The following is a 22,675-nucleotide window of genomic DNA, read 5'->3' as shown; positions in this document are numbered from 1 at the left end:
GGCGGAGTGGGAGAGCTGGCCTGCGCTCGCGCGGTCGACCCTTCAGCTTCGGCCCTCCCAGCCTCCCGCGGGGCCCCTCCGCTCCGGGGCCCGTAGCAGCAGCATGGGCGCCGCGCGGGACGCGGGCTGGGTGGCGGCGGGCCTGGTCCTGGGCGCAGGCGCCTGCTACTGCATCTACTGGCTGACGCGGGGCCCCCGGAGGGGCGGCCGGGGACGTCGGCCGCGCCCTTCGCGATCGGCAGGTGAGGCGGGGCGGGCGAGGCTGCCCGGCCGGTGGACGGGGACGGGGCCCCGAGGCCGCCCCGGGGCTGCGCGGGGCTCGGCGTCTCCTCGGCGCTCGCCGTGGAATGACGGCCGCGCGGGAGGCGGGCGCCGGCGGGCGGCTGCGGTCCCGAGCCCCCACCCTGCGTCGGGGAGATCGCCCAGGGCCTTCTGCCCGCGCGCGGCGTCGGCGCGGGGCCCAGGCCGCTTCTCAGAGGCTGCGGACGACCTCGCTGCGGCGCTCGCGTGGGCCTTTGTGTTGCCTGAGGGGAGTCGGAGATTGTGGGAGGGCTGCGGGGTGGGGCGGGGCTGGAGCCGAGGGTGGAACCCCGCGCGTGCCTGCCAGGTGAAGGGGTGCGGCGGGGGCGGTTCTGCCGCAGTCTACCCGGCCTCCAAAGGAGACACCTTGACCCTCCCGGGGCCCAGCGCACTCCTCTCCCTGCCTCCCTCTCCCTCCCGGGGCCCAGCGCACCCCTCTCTGTCTCCCTCTCCCTCCTCTTTGCCTCTCCCTCTCTCAGTCTCTCCCCTTCCCTCCTCTCTCCCCCTCTGGAACCATTGTCTGCAAAGACACACCCCTCATATCAGACAAATCCAATAGATCTGCCCAATGATTGGCATATTCAAATTTCTGAAGGAAACTTAGAAAAATAAAAACGAAGTCAGCCATCCTGCCTTCTGCAAAGGTAGAGAAATGTAGAGCACCAAACAGTTTTATTACTGAATAGGCATTAAGCCATTTTGCCTCCAGGATCACAGGTAATGGATGCCCAAAACAAAATCCTCATTTCTGTGTTGCCTGGCAGATGCAACCAAGTAAATGGTAAACTGGCTTTACATAAGAGGACTCGACAGCACCTTTTGTTATAGATTGCTAGCCTCAAATTCAGTGGCAATTGGGGCATTTATGTTAGTTTATTGCCTTTATCCAGAGGAATAAGACAGTGCTAGGATAAGTATATAGTTAAAAGCATGGGAGCAGGTACCTAGGCTAAGATCCCACAGATCTGAGCCTGAGTCTTTATCTTTAACATTTGATAGATGGCTTCCAAGCCCTTGAGAAAGACATTCATTCTTGGATTATAAAACTGACTTAAAATTACATGTATATCAAAGGACCAAAGGGTGTATACTTACAAGTTTGCTTAAAGACATATTCTTAAGAGAAGAAGAAAAAGGGTTTTCCATAATTTTTTAAACTGAGCTCATACCTGTAATCCCAGCTGCTCAGGAGGCTGAGATCTAAGGAATAATTCTGTTAGAAGCCAACTCCAGCAGACAAAGTTCAGGAAACTCTTATCTCCAATGAACTAACACAAATTGGAAATGGAGCTGTGGTTCAAGTGATAGGTTAAGTGAAAAGCTAAAGGACAGGGCCCATGCCCTGGGTTGAAGTCCCTGTAAACACACACACATTTGCATGCATAAAACTAATTTTTTTGCATTTCTCTGAGTCATAGGTATTTTTGTACAAGTAATTGGGGGGATGGCCTACATCCAGATGTCTTCCAAGACTGGATTAAATCAATGTTAATAAAAATAGAAAAAAAATAACATTTATTTCCAATGAATATCAATTGATTCTCTTATGCAGAAGACTTAACCAATTCCTCCTGTGATGATGTCCTAAATGCTGAACAACTTAAAAAAGTCCTTTACCTACTTGAGTCAACTGAGGATCCTGTACTCATTGAAAAAGCCTTAGTCACTCTGGGTAACAGCGCAGCCTTTTCAGCTAATCATTCAGCAAACAAGCTCCTGCTTTTACACACTATGAGTGATTGTAACCCTGGATAAGTTAACCTCTCAAAACCCCGCATTCCTCATCTATACAGCGTTACCAACTGTAGTTATTACTGTTCTTACTTAGGCAAAGCACAGCTTCACAGAAACATTCTGAATATGTTTCTAAATCCCCACGAAGTTGGTCACCACCACCATCTTCCTCATAACTATCCATTCAGCCTTTTATCACTTAAGTCTATTACAGCTGTAGTTTTAAATGTAAGCAGATATCAGGGTGATTCTGATTCAAGTGGTCTCTGGACCACGCTAATAACTGCTAAATGAAGATGATTGGCTTCTCCAAGTAAAGATAGCATGAAGACTAAAGAGCCTAACTCAAAATCCCCCCCCCCCACTTCCTTTCCCATGGAGAACAAGGAAAACAGTTTTTGTAATTATTTTCCAGCTAATGTCCTTTGTTAACATTGTCCTATGCAAATTTACTTTGAATTTACAGTGGAGTGTTTTTAGTTTTTTAGAGTGACAAAGTTTACTGTAACATTTACCATTTTAAAGAAGATATTAAAACTATTCTTCAACTCTTTCAGTTACTAATTGTAATTATTTTAAGGTAACAAAAGGAAAATGTTCAGACTCTCTAACTTGGGTATCTAAGAATCATTGACTTTGACAAAAGTGAATCCATTCAAGTTGTCTAGCTTGTCACTACCTTTTAGCTTTTCTTGTGCTTATTTCTTTTGTATGTGGTCTTTGGCTATAAGAAGGAGCTACATTAATTCTACCTCACTCCAATTAGAATGGCCATGATCAAGAAATTTAATAACAACAGATGCTGACAGGGATGTGGCCAGGAGGGATCACTACTACACTGTTGCTGAGAGTGCAGACTCATTCAACCACTATGGAAAGCAGTATGGCAGTTCCTGAAAAGACTAAACAGAGAACTCCCCTATGACCCAGCAATTCTACTACTTGGCATTTACCCAATCATCCAGAAACAAGGACATACTAAATCCACTAGCACAACGATGTTCATTGCAGCACTATTTACCATAGCAAAGATATAGAACCAACCCAGATGCCCCTCAGTTGATGAGTGGATCAACAAGATGTGGTATTTATACACAATGGAATTCTATGCTGCTGTCAGAAAGAATGACGTCACCCTATTTGTAAGGAAATGGAAAGACTTGGAAAAGATCATATTAAGTGAAGTAAGCTAGACTCAAAGGAACATAGACTCAATGGTTTCCCTCATTTGTCATAATCAGTAGAAACCTTGGGCTCTCTTAGCAGAGATTTACAGTACAGCAAAACCTAGATACATAAGGCCATATAGGATGACGCTAAATGAAAGGATCTCCAGGATATAGAAACAAAAGCCATATAATGAGTGATTGTTGTCCTTAATGTACTATGTTATCTCTCATTTCTTTTGCTGTCCCTTGGTTATCTCATATTGTTACAGTATTTTTACCTTGTTATCTGATATATAGTATATATGCTTATTTGAAATAGGATAGGGAAGGGGGGAAAACAAGATGAGGGCCTGGGGTGGGGGGAGGGAAATGGGGACCAAGACATGAGAAAGGGTATCAGTGTTTGTGAAGTAATGCACCTTCTATATGGAGAATATAATGTAACCCTTCTGTTAATTACAATAAAAATATATGAAAAAAAGAAGGAGCTACATTACTAAAGTTATAGTCTTGGCTTTTTTGTCTCCCTGTTAGGCTATTATCCGTGAATTGGGAGGTATTCCAATTGTTGGAGACAAAATCAACTATCCAAACCACAGTATTAAAGAAAAAGCCTTAAATGCACTAAATAACCTGAGTGTGAATGTTGAAAATCAAATCAAAATAAAGGTAAGTTATCTGAAATATTTTAATGTATAAGGTTTTTGTGTAACAAAAGATAGTTACTAAAACTTTAACAAACTACTAGCCAATAATTACTTTTAAAGAAATGGTAAGCAAGGCAGAGATGAAAGAGATCTAAATTAGTCAAAATACAGTATATGGCTGGGAGTTTGGCTTGTGGTAAACTGCTTGTCTAGCATACACAAAGACCCGGGTTCGATTCCTCAGTACCACATACACAGACAAAGCCAGAAGTGATGCTGAGGCTCAAGTGGTAGAGCTGTAGCCTTGAGAAAGTACATGAAGAGTGCTCAGGCCCTGAGCTCAAACCCAGGAGAGGCAAGAAAAGAAAAGAAAGAAATATACTATATAATGATCCATAAATTGTGAAACAGAATAAATAATAAAACAAAGCTAGGAATGGAGTGCAATAAATATATAAATGTTTTCAAGGAAAAAAATTAGAAATATAGTATATAGCCGAGGTTTAGTTTAATCTAAGAGTATTAAATGAACCAACCCAGATAACACTGTCTGAAAGCCTCAATATATTTGTTAAAGTATATTAATTCAATTCAGTGTTTATTGAAGTCCTGCTCTGTGATACAGAGCATAGATGTAAATAGGATATTACTCATTCTCTAAGAAGGGCAAAGAGATAAAATTCAAACCACAAATAGTGGTGGTTCAAGACAGAACATGATGAAGTGATATAAAGAAAGATACTTAAAACACTGTTCAGTGTATAGAGAAATCCTACCCAAAGTTTCTGTAAAAAAGGTGGGGGAGGGCACACGGGAGGAAGGGGAAGGGGTCCACTTGGCCACTTGGCTCTTCAGAATTGCTGTTTATATAAGTACAGCTGAAGAAGAGAATTCCAAAAGAAAGGAATAAGATGAGGTAGAATAACTGAGCTATCTGTTTTGGTAATCTTATTACTAAAATTGAAACAGTGAAAAGATTCAGATCAAAAGGATGTTCAGAATACTTTAATAAACACTTTAAAAGACATTGGCATCTTACAAAAAATATGTGACTTACAAAGAACTAAAGAAATGTTATTTTTTAAAGATAGGTTTGTAATCAAAGATAGCCAGTTGGCTTCTAAATGTAATTTCTATCTTAAACCTACATTAATCATTTTTTTCTTTTTGCTATTGCATTCATTTGGTTTTTGGTTTGGGGTTTTTTTTAGCTAATCATGGTTTATTGGACAATTGATCATTCTTAGCACTTTAAATTAGGAAAAACATTTTTTAACTATGAAACCTTTTGGTGGCATTTTAAGAGTTTTCTCTTTCTGATCAGGAATGTACTAGTATCTGAAACAACTCGTCCAAGATGGGAAGATCATGGCCAGATACAGAAAACAGGATGTTAAACATCTTTTCACCATACTGATTTAGTTCCCTCCTGTTTGAAATAGGAGTGCTGTAGGCAGTGCATTATTTTTTGCCAGAGGTGGTCAGTCATAATTGGGAGATCTGCATGAGATTAATGGAAATGGTGACAATTGATCAAGATAATATTGTATTCATAAACTAACATCTTGAATTAAAACCCTTTTCACAACTACCTAAAGATAATTTAGAAATTAAAATAATGATGAGTAGATCCTATGATATATATATTGATAAATAAGAATTGTCTTTGGCAAATAAATTTTTTTCTTTCCTTACTTTTAATAGAAGCCCCCAAAATTCTATTTTATGTTGTCCCTGATTCTTTTTTTTTTTTTTTTTTGCCAGTCCTGGGCTTGAGCTCAGGGCCTGAGCACTGTCCTTGGACTTTCTCAAGGCTAGAGCTCTACCACTTGAGCCTCAGCACCACTTCCGGCTTTTTTTCTATATGTGGTACCGAGGAATCGAACCCAGGTCTTCATGCATGCTAGGCAAGCACTTTAACCACTAGGCCAAACTCCCGGCCCCGTCCCTGATTCTTTTATTTCTGACATGATACAGCACCCTAGACCTTATAGCTGAGACACTTATGTAATACAAAATGGTCTCCTACATTTTTCCCCTGATATTGATGTGCCCAAAAAAGGAGAAGCAGAAAAGTGAATTGAGCTTGAAAGCTCCTACCAAAGGAGACCACTGGTGTTGAGAGCATGATTCCTAGAATTTGGACATTCCTTCCCACCTGCTGGCAGACATTGCACAGGAAACTCAAGCTCCTAAAAGAATTCAAGGTCATTGGTTGTGAGATGGACATCCTAATACCCACCTCCATTAGGTTGTCTCCTGGATTAAGTGAAGTACATTTGTAAAATGCTCGGCCTAATGGTAGGCATTAACAAACAACAGGCTTTAAAGGTCACCAGACTTGAGAACCGAATAAAAATGTCATTATTTTGTAGACATTAGTTCAGTCCTTAGCAGTTGCCCTGGTCTACTGTTTGATAAAAGCAAATTTTTGCTGAAAGTTGGGGGAGATTCTAAGATGCTCAGTTTTCTCTTCTCTGCCTTCAGATCTATATCAGTCAAGTTTGTGAGGGTGTCTTCTCTGGTCCCATGAACTCTGCTGTGCAGCTGGCTGGACTACGATTATTAACAAACATGACTGTTACCAATGACCACCAGCACTTGCTGAGCAGCTACATTGCTGACCTTTTCCGTGTACTACTAACTGGAGATGGAAGCACAAAGGTAGGAAGGAGGGGAAGCAGTTATTAAGTAAAGTCATAGAGCTATTGTATCAACCCATGCTACGTATCTTTGAATTGAAGACCTTCAGAAAATCAGTATTCATTAAGAACCCTCATATGGACCCAAGAAATTACATTGTTTTTAATTTTTTTAACAATGACTTACAAATTTAACTTCTGTAAATCATTTACTTAATATTCTCATTTGAGAATATCAAATGGATCTGAAGCAGAGTGTTTTAACTTTCCCCAACCAGAAATAATGTGTTTAAAATAATGTTGTGTTTTTATGAGCTAGATGCTGGTGGTTCATGCCTGTAATCCTAGCTAATCAGAAGGGAGATCTGAGGATCAAGGTTCAAAGCCAGCTTGGGCAGAAAAGTCCATGAGACACTTATCTCCAATTAAGCACTAAAAAAGCCAGAAATAAATATTAAGTGAAGTAAGCCAGACTCAAAGGAACATAGACTAAATGCTTTCTCTCATTTCTCATAATCAGTAGAAACCTTGGGCACTCCTAGCAGAGATTTACAGTAGAGCAAAACCTAGATACATAAGGCCGTATAGTATGACACTAAAAGAAAGGACCTCCAGGATATAGAAACAAAAGCTATATAATGAGTGATTGTTGTCCTTAATGTACTATGTTATCTCTCATCTCTTGCTGTCTCTTGGCTATCTCATATTGTTAATAGTATTTTACCTTGTTGTCTGATATATTGTATATATGCTTATTTGTTTATTTGAAATAGGGAAGGGGGGAAAACAAGTTGAGGGGCTGGGGTGGGGGGAGGGAAATGGGGACCAAGACATGAGAAAGGGTATCAGTGTTTGTGAAGTAATGCACCTACTATCTGGTGAATATAATGTAACCCTTCTATTAATTACAATTTAAAAAATATATGAAGAAAGAAAAAAAGCCACAAGTAAAGCTGTGGCTCAAGTGGTACTAGCCTTTAACAAAAAACTCAAGAAACAGCCCCCAGAATTCAAGCCCGGGAACAGCACACACACAAAAAGAGAAAAGAAAAAACTTCATAGGCAGGGGTGGGGGGCGGGAAATGGGGACCAAGACATGGGAAAGGGTATCGATGTATGTGAAGTAATGCACCTTCTATCTGGTGAATATAATGTAACCCTTCTATTAATTACAATAAAAAATATATGAAAAAAAGAACAACAATCACAAAGATAAACCTTTCCCTATCCTGGAGTTCATTTCGCTTAGCCTCATTCTATATGGCCATATGCACAATAGCTTTTGAGCTATTGTGGTCCTCTGTTAGGAGAATTTTAGATGTGTACTAATTATTACAAATAAACAACACCATTGAGCCTATGTTCCTTTGGGTCTGCCTTACTTCACTTAATACCATTTTTTCCAAGTCTTTCTATTTCCTTACAAATGGAACAATGCCATTCTTTCTGATGGCAGCATAGAATTCCATTATGTATAAGTACCACATCTTCTTGATCCATTCATCTACTGAGGGACACCTGGGTTGGTTCCATATCTTAGCTATGGTAAATAATGCTGCAGTTTATATTGTTGTTCTATTAGATTTACTTTGTTTCTGGACATTTGAGTAAATGCCAAGGAGTGGGATAGCTGGGGCATAGGGAAGTTCTATGTTTAGCCATCTGAGGAATCACTGTACTGTTTTCCATAATGGTTGAACAAGTTTACACTCCCACCAATAGAGTATTAGTATTTTCTGGCCACATCCCCACCAACATCTGTTGTTATTAGAGTTCTTGATAGGGCTGAGAATTTGTCCTAGTGGTAGAGTGCTTGCCAAGCATGCATGAAAACCCGGGTTTGATTTTCAGTACCACATACATAGAAAAAAGCTGGAATTGGTGCTGAGGCTCAAGTGGTAGAGCTCTAGCCTTGAGAAAATCCAAGGAGAGTGCTCAGGCCCTGAGCTCAAGCCCAGGACTGGCACCAAAAAAAAAAAAAAAAAATTAGTGTTAATAGAGTTCTTGATAATGGCCATTCTAACTGGAGTGAGGTGGAATCTCACAGTAGTTTTGACTTGCATTTCTTTTTTGGCCAGAGATGTCGAGCATTTCTTCATGTGTCTATAGGCCATCTTATTTCCTCTTCAGAGAAGTCTCTCGTTAACCCACCTTTTAATGGGATGGTTGTTTCTTTGAGGACTTGTTTTTTATTCCGTTTTTGGAGCTGTCAGTATATTTTAGATATGAGGCCCTTGTCTGCTGTATGACTAGTGAAGATCTCCACTCCGTGGGCTTTCTGTTTTAACTTGCTAGCTATGTCCCTTGCCTTAGAGAAGCTCTGAAATTTAATACAGTTCCATTTGTCCAAACTTTAATTTCCTTCTTTATTAAGAAAGTTTTGACCTGTGCCAAGGAGCCCTAGTGTATCTCCTATTCCTTCTTGTAAAGTTTTCTGGATATCTGCTTTTACCTCAAGGTCTTTGGTCCATTTGGAATTAATTCTGGTGACCAAGAAGGATCCAACTTTAGTTTTCTGCAGGTGCTTAACCAGTTCTGCCAGCCTATTTGTTAAAGAGGCTGTCTATTTTCCATCCTATTTTTGGGGGTGGGGGGCTCCCTTATCAAAGATTAGGTGGCCCTAGTTCTGCAGATTTTTTTCTGGGTCTTCAGTTCTATTCCATTGGTCCTCAGGCCTGTTCTTGTGCCAGTACCAAGGTGTTTTGAATACTATAGTTCTGTAATAAGTGTCTAAAGTTTGGTATTGTTATTCTTCCAGCACTGTTCTTCCGGATAAGGACTGTTTTTGCTGTACAGGGTCTTTTATTGTTCCATATGAATTTTTAGATTGCTTCCTGTATTTCACCAAAGAATGATCTTGGGCTATTGATGGATATTGAATTAAATTTGTGGGTAGCCTTTGGCAGGATTGCCATTTTCATCATGTTAATTCTTCCAATCCAGGAGCATGGAAGGTTTTTCCACTTCCTTAGTTGTGCTTTAATTTCCTTTTTCAGGTTTTTAAAGTATTCATTATAGAGGTCCTTTACTTTCTTAGTTAATTCCTTTTAAGGGGGGCGGGAATATTGCAAAAGGAGCTGATTTCCTGATTTCTGCCTTGCTCTTCTCATTGTTGGCATCCAGGAAAGCCATTGATTTTTAAGGGTTAATTTTATACCCTGCTACTTTGCCATAGTTTCATTTCAGCCTGAGTAACTTGGGAGTGGAATCTATACTGTTCTTTAAATACAGAATTCCCATTTCTTGGAGTTTGTTTCATTGAAAGTTATTTTATATGAGCAGATACACACAGATATTGTACCTTTGTGCTCTGATTTCACGGTGTCCCTCATTAGTAGTAGCTAGATTATACCTTCAAACCTACAAGTTAAGACACTGAATGATTAAAAAAGAAAATGAAAAAAACACTGGGATATGGTAAATTATACAGTTCTCTAGGTATTCATGTACAATGAGACAAACAATATTCATAGGCATCTCTTTTCCTAGTATTGCCTCCACCCCAAGACATTTTCCAGCAGGCAGGCAAGTTCCCATAAACATTTTCCTTCTCCAGGAGAGCAGGATTTTCAGTCCCTAAAGCCCCATGGAAACTTCTCTGTTTATCCTGTGGTATGGCTGCTATAGGAAAAATCTCTTGCAGCTATTTTACCTAGAACCCCAGACCCCAGAGGAATTCTGGCTGAGTTCATATAATCTGTCTCAGTCATGCGCTGCTTTACTACAGTTTATGACTTAAAAGAAAAAGTTATAATTTTGTTTTGTTTTCTCCTTAACATTCTGTCTTTCTGGGATGCAAAATTTGTTGTTTAGACTAGTGGAGAATTAGCCACCAATCCTAGTTTTTTTGTTTTTGATAAAAAACTGAGCGTAAGCTAGGCACCAGTGCTTTACACTTGTGCTCCTACTCAGAAGGCTGACATTGGGGATCTAGGTTCCAAGCCAGCCAGGGCAGGAAAATCAGTGACACTCTTATCTCCAATAAACTAATAAGAGGGATCAGGAAGTGGTGCTGTGGCTCAAGTGGTAGAGGGCTAGTCTTGAGCAAAAAGAGGGTAAGGAATAGTGTCCAGGCCCAGAGTTAAAGCTCAGGACTGGCAAAACAAACAAAAACCCTGAGTTTAAAGTCTGAGCTTTCAGGTGAACTTTTAGTCATCTATGTCTTTTTTTTTTTTTTTTTTGTCAGTCCTGAGCTTGAGCGCAGGGCCTGAGCACTTCTTGAGCCTCAACACTACTTCCAGCTTTTTCCTATGTATGTGGTACTGAGGCATCAAACCCGGGTCTTTGTGAATGGTAGGCAAGCACTTTACCATTAGGCCAAACTCCTGGCTCTCATCCATGTCTTTGAAGGAATATGTGTTTATTTTAGAAATGTTTTAGTAACTAACAACTGAAATGATTTGGGGAAATACAACAAATTCAAAAGTACACATAGTAGAAGCTAACAGTTTAAATTAAATGTCTACAGTCTCCACCAGGTGGCACAAGTGACAAAGAGGAAAAATAATGCTTAAGGACTCAACCAAAATATAGTACATATATTTGATAGTTGCCCTCTACTTCTTTCCTTCATGTTTAACTTCCTTTTAGAGAAGATAGAAAGATCATATTTTAGTACAGGAGACTAGCCATTATCCTTCCTCACTACTAGTGAGCTGTTTTGGATTTTATGACTCATCCAGGTTTATTTGAGGAGTTCAGGTTCATTTGTTTCATACACCTTGCTTAATCCAGTGTTGCTTTTCTTAATCCAATAGTTCATTGATGTTAGAACTGAATGTTTTTTCTTAAGATTTATTCTTGGTGTGCAGGCCAAATGGAATCTGACAGTAGCTCCCAAAGAGTGCACTAAAAAAAAAAAAATCAGAAATCTTTTTTTTTTTTTTTTTTTTACCTTAACACCTCACAGATTGTTAAGTTTCTGTTTGAAAAACATGACCTCTAGAATATAGCTTAGGGATGTTTATTATTGAGAAATGAACAGGTCTCCAGCTCTTGTTCTCACTTTACCTTTCTGTACTGTTTGAAATTTTTTTATGACCATGTGTTAATATTATAAAAGTTTAACTTACGGATAGGGATGGGAGGGAAAAACTGGACGAGGGCAAGGGAATGAGTTGGCATTGTCCCCAAAGAAATGACTTTATGTAACTGTACACATCACCCTTATCATAACAACAAAAAAAAGTTTTTTAAAAGTTGGTAAAAATAAGATTAAGCAAAAGCCTTATATTATTCTCCTTAATAAATAATTAGAATGTACATTATCGAAGGAATTACAAAGTGTAAGATACCTACCAAAAAAAAAAAAAACCTGTATAGGAGAGATATGCATGAACTTTTTTCAGCTTTTTTGGAGTAAAAAGCATTCTAGGGATACTTGTCTAGCCCGAATTTCAATCCCTAGCACTGAGGGGAGGGAACATTCTAAAGTAAACATTTATTGCCTTTTTAATTTAAAAAAGTGTTTTATAAAAGACATAGGTTCCTTTGTAGGTCTAGTGAATAGCACAGTTGTTAGTTGTACTGACTTAAGTACCCTCTTTCTCATTTTAATTTCAAGTATCTTTGTAAAAAGAAGTGTGACTTTGGATCTTTAAAGGTAAATTCTATTGGTATATTTCTATTATTTTTTAGGAATAAATGACAAGAATGCTGGTGTTTTAGCTATTCATCCATTAAAAATCATTAACTTGCTATTTAGATCCTGTGAGAATTTAAATGCTGTAAAATGTTTTTCACACACACAAAAAGATAACATTAGAGATTTATCCTAGCCTACTAAAAAGGGCCACATTATCTAGTTTGTTTTATTAACCAAACTGTTTTAAAATTTTCATACTTTCATTAAAAGTGGACTAATCTTTGGGAGATTTTTGTTATTGTTCCAGGGGGTCATATTTCCACATATCAGTAATATGTCAGGCTATTTACCTTCGGTTAAGTCTATGGAGACTGACATTCTTAACAGTGTAATTAGAAAAGGTGTAAGGAATACTGTTGTGTGATAACTGCTCAGAAAAGGAGGCCCTGTATTAGAAAAGTTCAGAGAGAGAGAGGGAGGTTTTGTCTATGGAGTTTGAGCCAGGCCTTGATGTGAAGCACAGACAAAATTTTGGAAGGGGAACATGGTGAGAAGGCAGCATGATAGGAGAAAAAGAAAATCCATTCTTGCTAGTCTAAAATAAACCAATATTCCTTTTTCAGGTTCAGGTTTTGAAGCTGCTTGTGAATTTGTCTGAAAACCCAGCCATGACAGAAGGACTACTCAGTGCCCAAGTAAATATATCACATTATGTATTTGGAAACACACACACACACACACACACACACACACACACACACACACACACACCCTAGATTTGGGCAAATAGATCTAGAAAGATTTATCTCAAAATGCTCAGGGATTATTGATTATCTCTGAGAAATAATGTTAAGATAATTTATTCTTTTTTTTTTTTTTCCGTGGGGCTTGAACTTAGGGCCTGAGCACTGTCCTTGGACTTTTCTCAAGGCTAGAGCTCTACCACCTGAGCCACAGCACCACTACCAGCTTTTTTTTCTATGTATATGGTATTGAGGAATCAAACCTGGGTCTTTGTGCATGCTAGGCAAGCACTCTACCACTAGGCCAAACTCCCAGCCCCTATTTCATTATTCTTCACATACGTATACATTATTTTTATATATTAGACCTATATATTACATATTTTATAATATATACACATTGTATAACATGTATATCTTGTGTAATATGTTATATATTATTTATATATATTGGACTAATATATATAAATATACTTATTTAAATCTTCTTGTAACAGTATATTTTTGTCATTTTTTAAAAAATTTTCCATAGCAAGAATATTTTTTTCTCTGTTCAATTTTGGGTATATTTATGTCATCACATAATGACTTATGTGACTTATATTTTTGTGCACATGTATCTTGATGTCTGTAGCAGTACTGATTGGGTGTGCTAGAGATCAGGCTGAATGTTGACATTAGTATGAACAAGGTTCTGCTTGTTCCCCTAAAACTTACCTTAGTGAATAGAAATATGTAACAAATAAACAAGGAAATTAAAAGCCACTAAGTGTTTTAAAGCAAGCAAAAAGTGGTGTTGATAGAATGGAGTTCAGCTCCACCGATAAAGGACCCATCTGCCTGCCTGTTCACAGGTCATGTGCTTGGGCAGTAAATATTTAATGAAGTAATGAATTCTCATGAAAACTGTAATAGAGCCTATAAAGTAAATTAATGATTTTTAAAATAAATTATTGCTCTAGGATTCCCAAGGAATATTATTTGTAACACCAAATCTCTTTATTTCTAGTACTGTATAATTAGGTTGTACTTAATTTGTACAATTAAGGTATGCACTCATTTTCCTTGTGGGTTTTTTTGATGTAAATATTAAACTCAGTTTTAAAATGTAAAACTGACTATTCACTTTCTTCTTTCAGGTGGATTCATCATTCCTTTCCCTTTATGACAGCCATGTGGCAAAGGAAATTCTGCTCAGAGTACTTACATTATTTCAAAACATAAATAACTGCCTCAAAATGGAAGGTCATTTAACTGCTCAGCCTCCTTTCCCTAAAGGTTCATTGTTTTTCCTGTTATATGGAGAAGAATGTGCCCAGAAAATGAGCACATTAGTTTATCATCATGATGTGGATGTGAAAGAAAAAGTTGTGACAGTAATTCCAAAATTTTGATGGGTTGGTCCTTTTTCCAGAGTAATGCAGTCTGAAAAGTAAAACACAGAAATTTTGTCTCCTTTAGAAAAGGATTCTTTCAGCTGCTGAATTTAAACAGGAAATGCCACCATCCATCTTCCACACTGTACAGGTTGAACAACCCTACTCTGACATGATGCTCAGTTTTGGACATTGGAACACTTCAGATATAGAAGTTTGGGATTAGGATTGCTCCACTGGTGGTTTGTCCAAACATTCCAGGCTGAAAAACTCCCAAATCCTCAACACTTCCAGTCCTAACCATTTGAGATCAGTTACCCAACCTGGTTTAACTCCAGGTCTTCAGGGGGTTTTTTTGTTTTTTTGTTTTTTGTTGGTCGTGGGGCTTGAACTCTGCCTGGGCACTGTCCCTGAGCTCTTCAGCTCAAGGCTACCTCCCTTGAGCCAAGCCCCACTTCCCATTTTCTAGAGGTTAAGTGGAGATAACAGTCTCAGGTCCCTTTGTGCCTGGGCTGGCTTTGAATCTTGATCCTCAGATCTCAGCCTCCTGAGTAGCTAGCATTACTGGCGTGAGCCACCGAGTCCAGCAGTTTTTTATTCATGTCAAATTGAGCATTTACTGAAACCAGATACCTCCTGACTATCCACTAAGATACTTTAATGATTCCCATTATGTGAAAGGACAGTGACCTTTTTAATCTCAGATACCTTTCTTCTCTTAGAAGTGACTTGCAGTGGTTCCTCTGCAATAACATCAGTGTGTGATTAACTGCTGTTTTCAAACTGCCTCAGGAAGGGCCTTGTTCTGTAAGTAGCAATGAGAACTGAGTTCTCAAGTCCACCCCAGCCAAATGTTTACAAGTCTATTTCAGTCTACAGAATCTATTTTCATCATTTTGTTGCTTGGATGTTTTTGTTTTTGGTGGTGCGCTCACGCTCTCTCGTGCGCGCTCTCTCTCTCTCTCTCTCTCTCTCCCTCTCTCCCCCTCTCCCTCCCTTCCTCCCTCTCCCTCTCCCTCACCCTCTCCTCTTCTTTCCCCCTCTCCCTCTCTCCTCCTCTCCCTTTCTCCCTCCCTCTCTCCCTCCTTCTCTCTCCTCTCTCTCCCTCTCTCCCCCTCTCTTTCCCTCTCTGTCCTTCTCTCCCCTCTCCCCCCTGCCCTCATCCTATGTGCCAGTTCTGGGGCTTGAATTCAGGGCGTCATACTCTCAATCAAGGCTAGGGCTCTACCACTTGAGCCACATCTCCACTCTGGCTTTTTGATTGTTAACTGTAGGTAAGAGTTTCATTGACTTCTCTGCTTAGACTAGTTACAGAGATCCTCAGATCTCAACCTCTAGAATAACTAAGATTAGAGGCATAAGCCACCAGCAGCTGGCATATTCTCATTTCTAATCAATGGGAAATAGAAACTTTTCAGGAAAAATTTCTCTTAATACTCACACAATCCCATTTGTTGGACAAATACATAAAGATGTTACATATTGATCCCAGTATAGAATATTAGGATGTCCCAAGTCCATGGTCAGCTGGTTAAATAAGCCAGTCTTTAGAAAGAATGAAGTCCAACAATATTGATGTAGAAAGACATCTATGGAATAAAATTGCTTTTAAAATCATATGTAAAAGAAACGTATCTAATAGGATCTCATATGTGTTTTTAAAATGAAAAATGTTTACACCTATGTAGATGGAACATTTCTGGAATGATTGCAACTCCTGGGAGTGCATCTAGGGGGTAGGGGATGAAACTGTGTATATCCCTTTTTACTCTTCAATTATGGACATAAATAGGTAATTTTTAATAAAAAATTAACAAGATGGTATATATTTCTCCTTTTCATTGGTATTACTTTATTAGATTTCATCCATACTTTAAAATTACAACATGAAAATATCTCTACTGTTATCTTTTTTATCCCATAAGCTATGATGACAGTTTGATGTACTCTGAATTCAGTTAGGGTCTATAATACAAAGTGCATAATCCCTACTGTGCTTAGCATTTAGTAAATCAATGTGCAAGCAGAAACATTACTACTTACATACTTAAGGAAAAGCCTTAAGAAAGAGCAATTTCGATTTCAATTGTAAATACAAGGATATAACACTTTGCATAGGCAGTCACAATCTTTGAACAAAAAAAAGGATGTTCTGAGTTATTCTGATACAGAAATAAACTTTGAAAGCATATTAATGGTAGAAAATTCCATTGGGCTTCAGTAACACTATAATATAATGGTTATGATCCCTTATTTGGGTTGGTAATACAGCATTTGGGTTATTCCTCAAAAGGCACATTCAATGAAAATACATGTTCAGTATGTCACATATTAAAAACCAAGATTTGTCTTCATGTATGAGAATCTAAAACTCGTCTGTCCTCTTAGCGCAATGGGCAGCTTGTCAGTCTCATAGAATCTGAAACGCATATCTTTTCCTCTACCACTAGTCTGAAAAAATAAGCAGACTTGCTCATAGTGAAAGGGGGAAGAATTCATGAAGAAAGAAAACAATAGTTCTGTTCCATGTATGTCACTATTGGTGTGACTGAATTGATGGACTCTTTAGACAATAAGGCAGATCAAAATGTTCCTCAGGGTGTTCACTAATCAAAAAGGAACATGGAATTAACAGGTATTACAATGTAGGTATAGGAGTGTAGCTCCAGGAGTAGATCAGTTGCCTTGTAAATAAAAGGACATGAGTTAAAATCCCAGTTCCAAATATATATATATATATATATATATATAATGTATTCTGTATATATTATAATGTACTAGACTGCATTGAGAGAAAAATGTTTCAAACTCATAAACCCTTCAGAATATAGTCACTGTAGGGTGGTTATGATAAGCAATATAAAGTTTGATATACTTCTTAAAGATCATGAAGCTTTGAACTAAGGAGGCTAGACTAAATGGAACTACAATGCACTATTTAAAGTGCTTCAAAATTCTTCGGTTAAACAGTAGATGTAACTATAAAACTAATGGTTAGGTCATTCATGGAGAAGAAATGGTTAGCAAGATAGATGAGTTTCCAATCTGATACAAAAATGCTGCCTAGGGCTGGAAATGTAGCTTGGTGGTAGAGTGCTTGCCTAGCATGCATGAAGCCCTGGGTTTCATTCCTTAGTAGTGCTTTAATAGAAAAGCCTGAAGTGGCACTGTGGCTCAAGAGATAAGAGTGCTAGCCTTGAGCAAAAAAAGCTCAGGGACAGCAACCTAGGCCCTGAGTTTAATCCCCAGGATCAGCACCAGGGGAAAAAAAAAAAAAGAATAAAGAGAGAGGGGAAGAAAGAAACAAAGAGGGGGGAGGGAGAGAAGAGAGACAAGAAAGAAAAGAGAAAGAAATGCTGCCTAGTATTAGGGCAATAGAACATTTGCAGTAGAAAAAGGTAATGATTCTGTGTTTTTCACTGTTATTTCACTTTATGAGGAAATTTGTGCTTTTAGTGCCCCCAAATCACACATATTCACATACATTAAATATGCACATATGTTCCCTTAAATGATTTGAACTTTTTTAGGTAAGAATCGCTAAACTGTGATAAAGATCTCTTGACCATTACTCCAAATTCAACAAAACAAGTGCAATAGGACTGTTAAGTCTTTGATGTTTGTATACTGTTGTGTGTGTGTGTAAATCTGCAATAGGAACAAGACATAATCAAGAAGCATGAAGCCTACTTCTAGATTTTAAATGTGTACTTATCTATATTATTAGGCAGTGATATCTTCAGAAATCATTTTATCCCTTAAATTTCTAAAGTGCTTTTAAAACAACGCTTTACTATTTACACACATTTTGGAGGTAGGTCAAAATTATCCTCTTGTTGCACATGAGGAAACTGAGGCACAATGCACACAGGTAACTGTTTCGAGTTAAATAGGAAATCTAGGATGAAATGAGGAAAGGACTGAAATTCTTATTTAATAGCTAATGTGGCATGCATACATATGTGTAAAATTAGCACTGCTCAATGGCATTTGGTGCAGAAAACCTATTGAATAGGTTAGCTGTATAGAGTTGACTTCACTAGTGTATACGTACATAGAAGGGCCTCCAATACTGTCAAATACAGTTCACTCTTAAGCACACTTCAGACCAAACAACTGAATACAGAGCCTAAGACCAAACCTCAGTCTGGATCAGGCACATCCTTTGCTGCTGGCACTCCATACAAACAATACAAAGAACAGTCATATTTACAGGTCATTTAATATAAAAATATATGACATCTGACTCATGTAAAACAAAATATAATTCTGACATATTGAATTATACCTAAAAGACCAAAACAAGAATATTTATAGAAAATGAAAATGAAGAAAATAAAATTTAATTCAAAATGTGTTTCTATTATTTAGGATCTACATTTATCTCCTTTGCAAAATATTTGAACTTTGCTATACTTGTGCTTAGCACAAGGTTGGATTTTCAGACTCAAATTAGAAAATTTCATCAATCATGCTCATTCCCTTACCTGCCCACAACAGTGAACTCTTAATCTGGGGACTGCAGATGTTCAGTAGAATATAATTCCTCTCATTTAAAACTTCTTTAAGTTTATGGTGGTCAGGGCTATACAAAATGTGAATATACTTATTACCTGAAAGCTGTACACATTTTCTACATTGTTCAAATTTTATGGATTTTATAACAATAAAAAACACTGTCCTTAAATATAACAACCCAAATGCATATGTTTTTTATATTTAACAAAATAAATCACTTAATATTTTGCATATAGTTTTTTTCTTTTCTTCTTTAGATATAATCTGTGTAGCTCAGACCGCTCTTGAACCCCTAATTCTTCTGCCTAAACCTCCCTAGTGCTAAGATTACAGTTGTATATCACTATTTATACCTACAAGGTCATCTTTAGTGAACAAGAACTTCCATGTCTATAAGCACATGAGAGTTAATTTTATCATTTACTGCAACATAAATGTAAGAAAGAGGTGAGGATATAAACCTTAGAAAAAAAATCTAGGAAGGTACACAGCCTTGACTCATATTGTATAAGACCCTAAAGAACAGAAAACATTTAAGATAATTTTTATAACTTGAATAATTTTACCACTAAAGTACAATGCTTTAGTTAAAAAAAAGAAAAAACTAAACATCTATTACAACATGTATCATTGATATAGGCTTTCTTAAATCTCCATGGATCCCTAAAATTTGTCATAGTTTATGTAAAGCTGTTTATCATATTAGTAACCAAATTAAATACACAACATAAAATATATTAAGGGGTTGTTTCCAAATGTAAAAAGTCATAATAGTCATGAATTTCTTAGTCGTTTTGTTTTCAAATTTATACAACTGATGCCTTTCCCATAAAACTCATCTATTTTCCTATTTATTCAAAGTTTTATCATCTGTATTTAAGTATCTTGATTCTCCATGCTTCAGGACAAAAAAATCTTCAATCTGAAGTCCATATCTTTCTAGAGCTTCACACAATTTCACAGGAGGCTCTAAGTAATGCTGGCAAAGGACAGGAAGAAAACAAAAATTCTAAATAACAATATACTGTTGCTGGGGGATGTTTCAAATGAGTCCAAACTAAAATAAGCACCAGGCACCTATATATTCTATATTTTATACATATAGGAAATATTCTATGTGTATATATATATATATCACTTTTTTCCTCTTTTTCTCCTCCCTCCCCTCTTGTCTCCACATGCCTCTATCTTGTGTGGGCCTGCAGTTTGCTCTCCCCCCAATAAACTCTTTTCTGCCCCCCCCCAAAAAGAAGTTTTTGTCAGGTGCCATTAGCTCATGCCTGTAACCCCAGCTACTCAGGAGGCTAAGCCCATGAACCAAAAAAAAAAAAAAAATAGCTGCAAGTGGGGTATGGCTCAAGTGGTAGAGTTAGTGCACAAAACAGCTCAGGAATTGTGCCAAAGCCCTAATAATATCAGGAGGAAAGAATTTTTTTCCTGATGTTCACAAACATACATATACAGATACATATACACACCCAAAGAATAAGAAATGTCACCAAATATAGCAGCTTACAACTGAGACCACTCTCAATCTTACCCCATCCAAAATTCATTCCCATCCTCAACTTCTCCATCTCCTTCTCACATGCATTCTTTCCAGTTGCTCATTTATTCACCCCATCCCATTCCCCAGCAGTATGGCTAACAGTTGATACATCAGACCTCCAGGTTATTGTGTTACAGAATGACAAATCTTATTAGGTAATTTTTAAATAAACAGCATCTTAGGAAGACAGAAGGCCAGAAATGGACAGAGGAGACAGCTAAAACACAAAACTACGGCACAGATGCCCTGTAACATAGAGGATACCACAGAAAGCAAAGAAGAAGAAGCCAGGATCCAACATCTCTTTATAAACTTTGCTTATGGCATCATTAGGATCCAAAAAAAGAGAGACAGCTTTACTATCCTATCCTTAATCTGAGTACTCAGTTTAATAGCAGAGATATGGGGTTCAACTTTAACAAAGAAAAATCAGCTCTTTTGCTTTAGTCTAGCAAGCAAACGACATTTAACCCAATACCTAGTGCAAAGTAAACATGGAATCAAGATGTACTATATACCTATAATCCCAACTACTTTTAGAAGGTAGAGGAAAAAGAGTCAAGGCTTGCACAGGTTAAGTGAGATGCAAACCCTACCTGAAAACAAATTATAGAAAGCAAAAGGGCTGGGGGATGTGGTAGGAAGCTTACTCAAAAATCCTACCATTGATTGACTGTATAATCAAGTTTATTTTTATCTTCAACTCACCTCGTTTGCTAAAGCAAAAGTTCCCCAGTGAATTGCCACAGATTTCTTGGCTTGAACATCAATGTGAATCCTTACAGCATCCTCTGGATTGACATGTTGGTATTTCATAAACCACCTGATGAAACACAGCAAATTTGTTAATTCTGGCCTTTGAATATACTCCAAATTCTACATACTGCTTTATGTAACCCACCTGTAAGATTCTGCATAAGACTGTGGACATCTGAGAAATAAGCAGCACCTCAATGTGGCTATTTTTTGTTGTAGCCTGAGCTACTGTCCTGGAGGTTTTGGGGGGTTTTTTGTTGTTGGTGGTGGTGGTGGTTTTTTTTTTTTTTGGCTTAAAGTTAGCACTCTACCACTTGAACCATAGCTCCACTTCTGGATTTTTGCCTGTTAACTAAAAATAAGAGTCACAGTCTTTCTTGCTCCCAGGCTGGATTTGAACCACAATCCTCAAATCTGTCTTCTGAGTAGCTGTCATTACAGGCAGGATTCTCCCGTATGTGGTAGAGTACTTATTTTCTACTCCTCTCCCTGTTCCTTTATTTGATTTTTAATCAATACACTTATGAATTGACTACAGAAATAGCAACATTTTAACAATTTTTCAGCCACTGGATTCATATCAGACTCATCTGGAGAACTTTTTTTATAAATACTGCTCCCCAGCCAGTGCCTTTAATGAGTCTGATTACTTATCCTGGGTTGAGACATGGGCATTGGGGTCTTTCTAAGTTTCCCTGACAAGTTCAATGTGTGCCTAGTTTTGAACGTTTCTGAGGCTGAACACAAGCAATTATGAAAATGCCAGAAAGCAGGTCTGGAGGCCCAAATCGAGCTTAACTGAAAAAGTAAAACAAAGGGATTTTGAACATGAAGCAAAACCTGTGCACAGTAAGCAAAAACATCTCCATTTAGTCCACTTTTCCACTAGAGGGGAAAGAAGCAAAAATTTTGTGTATAAGTAACTACAAAACAGGAGAGTCTCAAGCAAAACCCATCTTCGTGGGGAAAAAATAGGTGTACTTTTTATTTCTACTACTGATATAGTCTAAAGATATGACTTATTTTGAAAGACAAATATTTTACAATCTTAGGAATGAATCAAAGAAACCCAATTGGAAACTCAAGCTCCAATTACAAAAGAATATGGCTGTCCAGCAGAAAGTTTCTTTTGAATTTGCTTAAACGGTAAGGAGACAAATCTTAGTGTATAATGACAGGCTCTGGTATATGACAATGATCCTGGCATTCTGAAAGCGATCTTAAGTATGAAGCAAGCATGTACTACATAGCAACGCTGTGTCAAACAAAGAAAAAAAAACAAACCTAGTGTATAAACTTTAAAGATTGCAAGCAAAACGGCCTATTACTATCCCTGGAGTTTTAAACATCATAAAATTGAATAGAGAGGTGTTTGGTCAGGCAGAAGAGTGAGTTAATGAGTGAGTGATTAAAGACAATGAAGTCCTGAGACTTTGCAGAGCCTTGAAAACAACAAGAGCTCTGTGAGTCATAGGGCCTCATGTAAATCCCAGCTTCTGCAACCTGGAAAAGCCTTTGGAAAGTTCCTACAAATTCTCTGAGATTCCTTGTCAGAGAAGCTTCTTTGTCTATAAGTATAAATTTAGACCCACCCTATAAAGGTACTGTGATGATTAAACAAAACAAAGTTTATGGAAGTATCAAATATAGAACCTAT

The 22,675-nt window shown here is 38.0% G+C and overlaps 2 protein-coding genes across 5 annotated transcripts in view; one reads left to right on the top strand and one right to left on the bottom strand.

Moving 5' to 3' along the window:
* Positions 1-46: 46 nt before the first annotated feature.
* On the top strand, positions 47-15,132 carry LOC150063251 (armadillo repeat-containing protein 10-like). The gene is made up of 6 exons (XM_090332936.1): positions 47-242; positions 1,853-1,999; positions 3,736-3,872; positions 6,338-6,514; positions 12,700-12,771; positions 13,959-15,132. The coding sequence occupies exons 1-6, from the start codon at positions 104-106 to the stop codon at positions 14,211-14,213; spliced, it is 927 nt and encodes a 308-aa protein (XP_090189062.1). The 5' UTR covers positions 47-103; the 3' UTR covers positions 14,214-15,132.
* Positions 15,133-16,937: 1,805 nt separating this feature from the next.
* The window catches only part of Napepld (N-acyl phosphatidylethanolamine phospholipase D), a 32,878-nt gene continuing 27,140 nt past the window's right edge, over positions 16,938-22,675 (bottom strand). For all 4 annotated transcript variants that reach the window (XM_090332931.1, XM_090332933.1, XM_090332934.1 and 1 more), the window contains 2 exons: positions 20,971-21,085; positions 16,938-19,692 (listed from right to left, as the gene is read on the bottom strand). In XM_090332931.1, the coding sequence (XP_090189057.1) occupies positions 19,561-19,692; positions 20,971-21,085 (247 nt within the window). In that variant the 3' untranslated portion in view covers positions 16,938-19,560. The remainder of the gene's footprint in view (positions 19,693-20,970; positions 21,086-22,675) is intronic.

Source organism: Megascapheus bottae, chromosome 5 (genome assembly GCF_031878675.1).
Source record: "Megascapheus bottae isolate mThoBot1 chromosome 5, mThoBot2.hap1, whole genome shotgun sequence".
NCBI lineage: Eukaryota > Metazoa > Chordata > Mammalia > Rodentia > Geomyidae > Megascapheus > Megascapheus bottae.
Note: the sequence above shows the minus strand (reverse complement) of the source record. Positions and strands in the feature narration are given on the sequence as shown.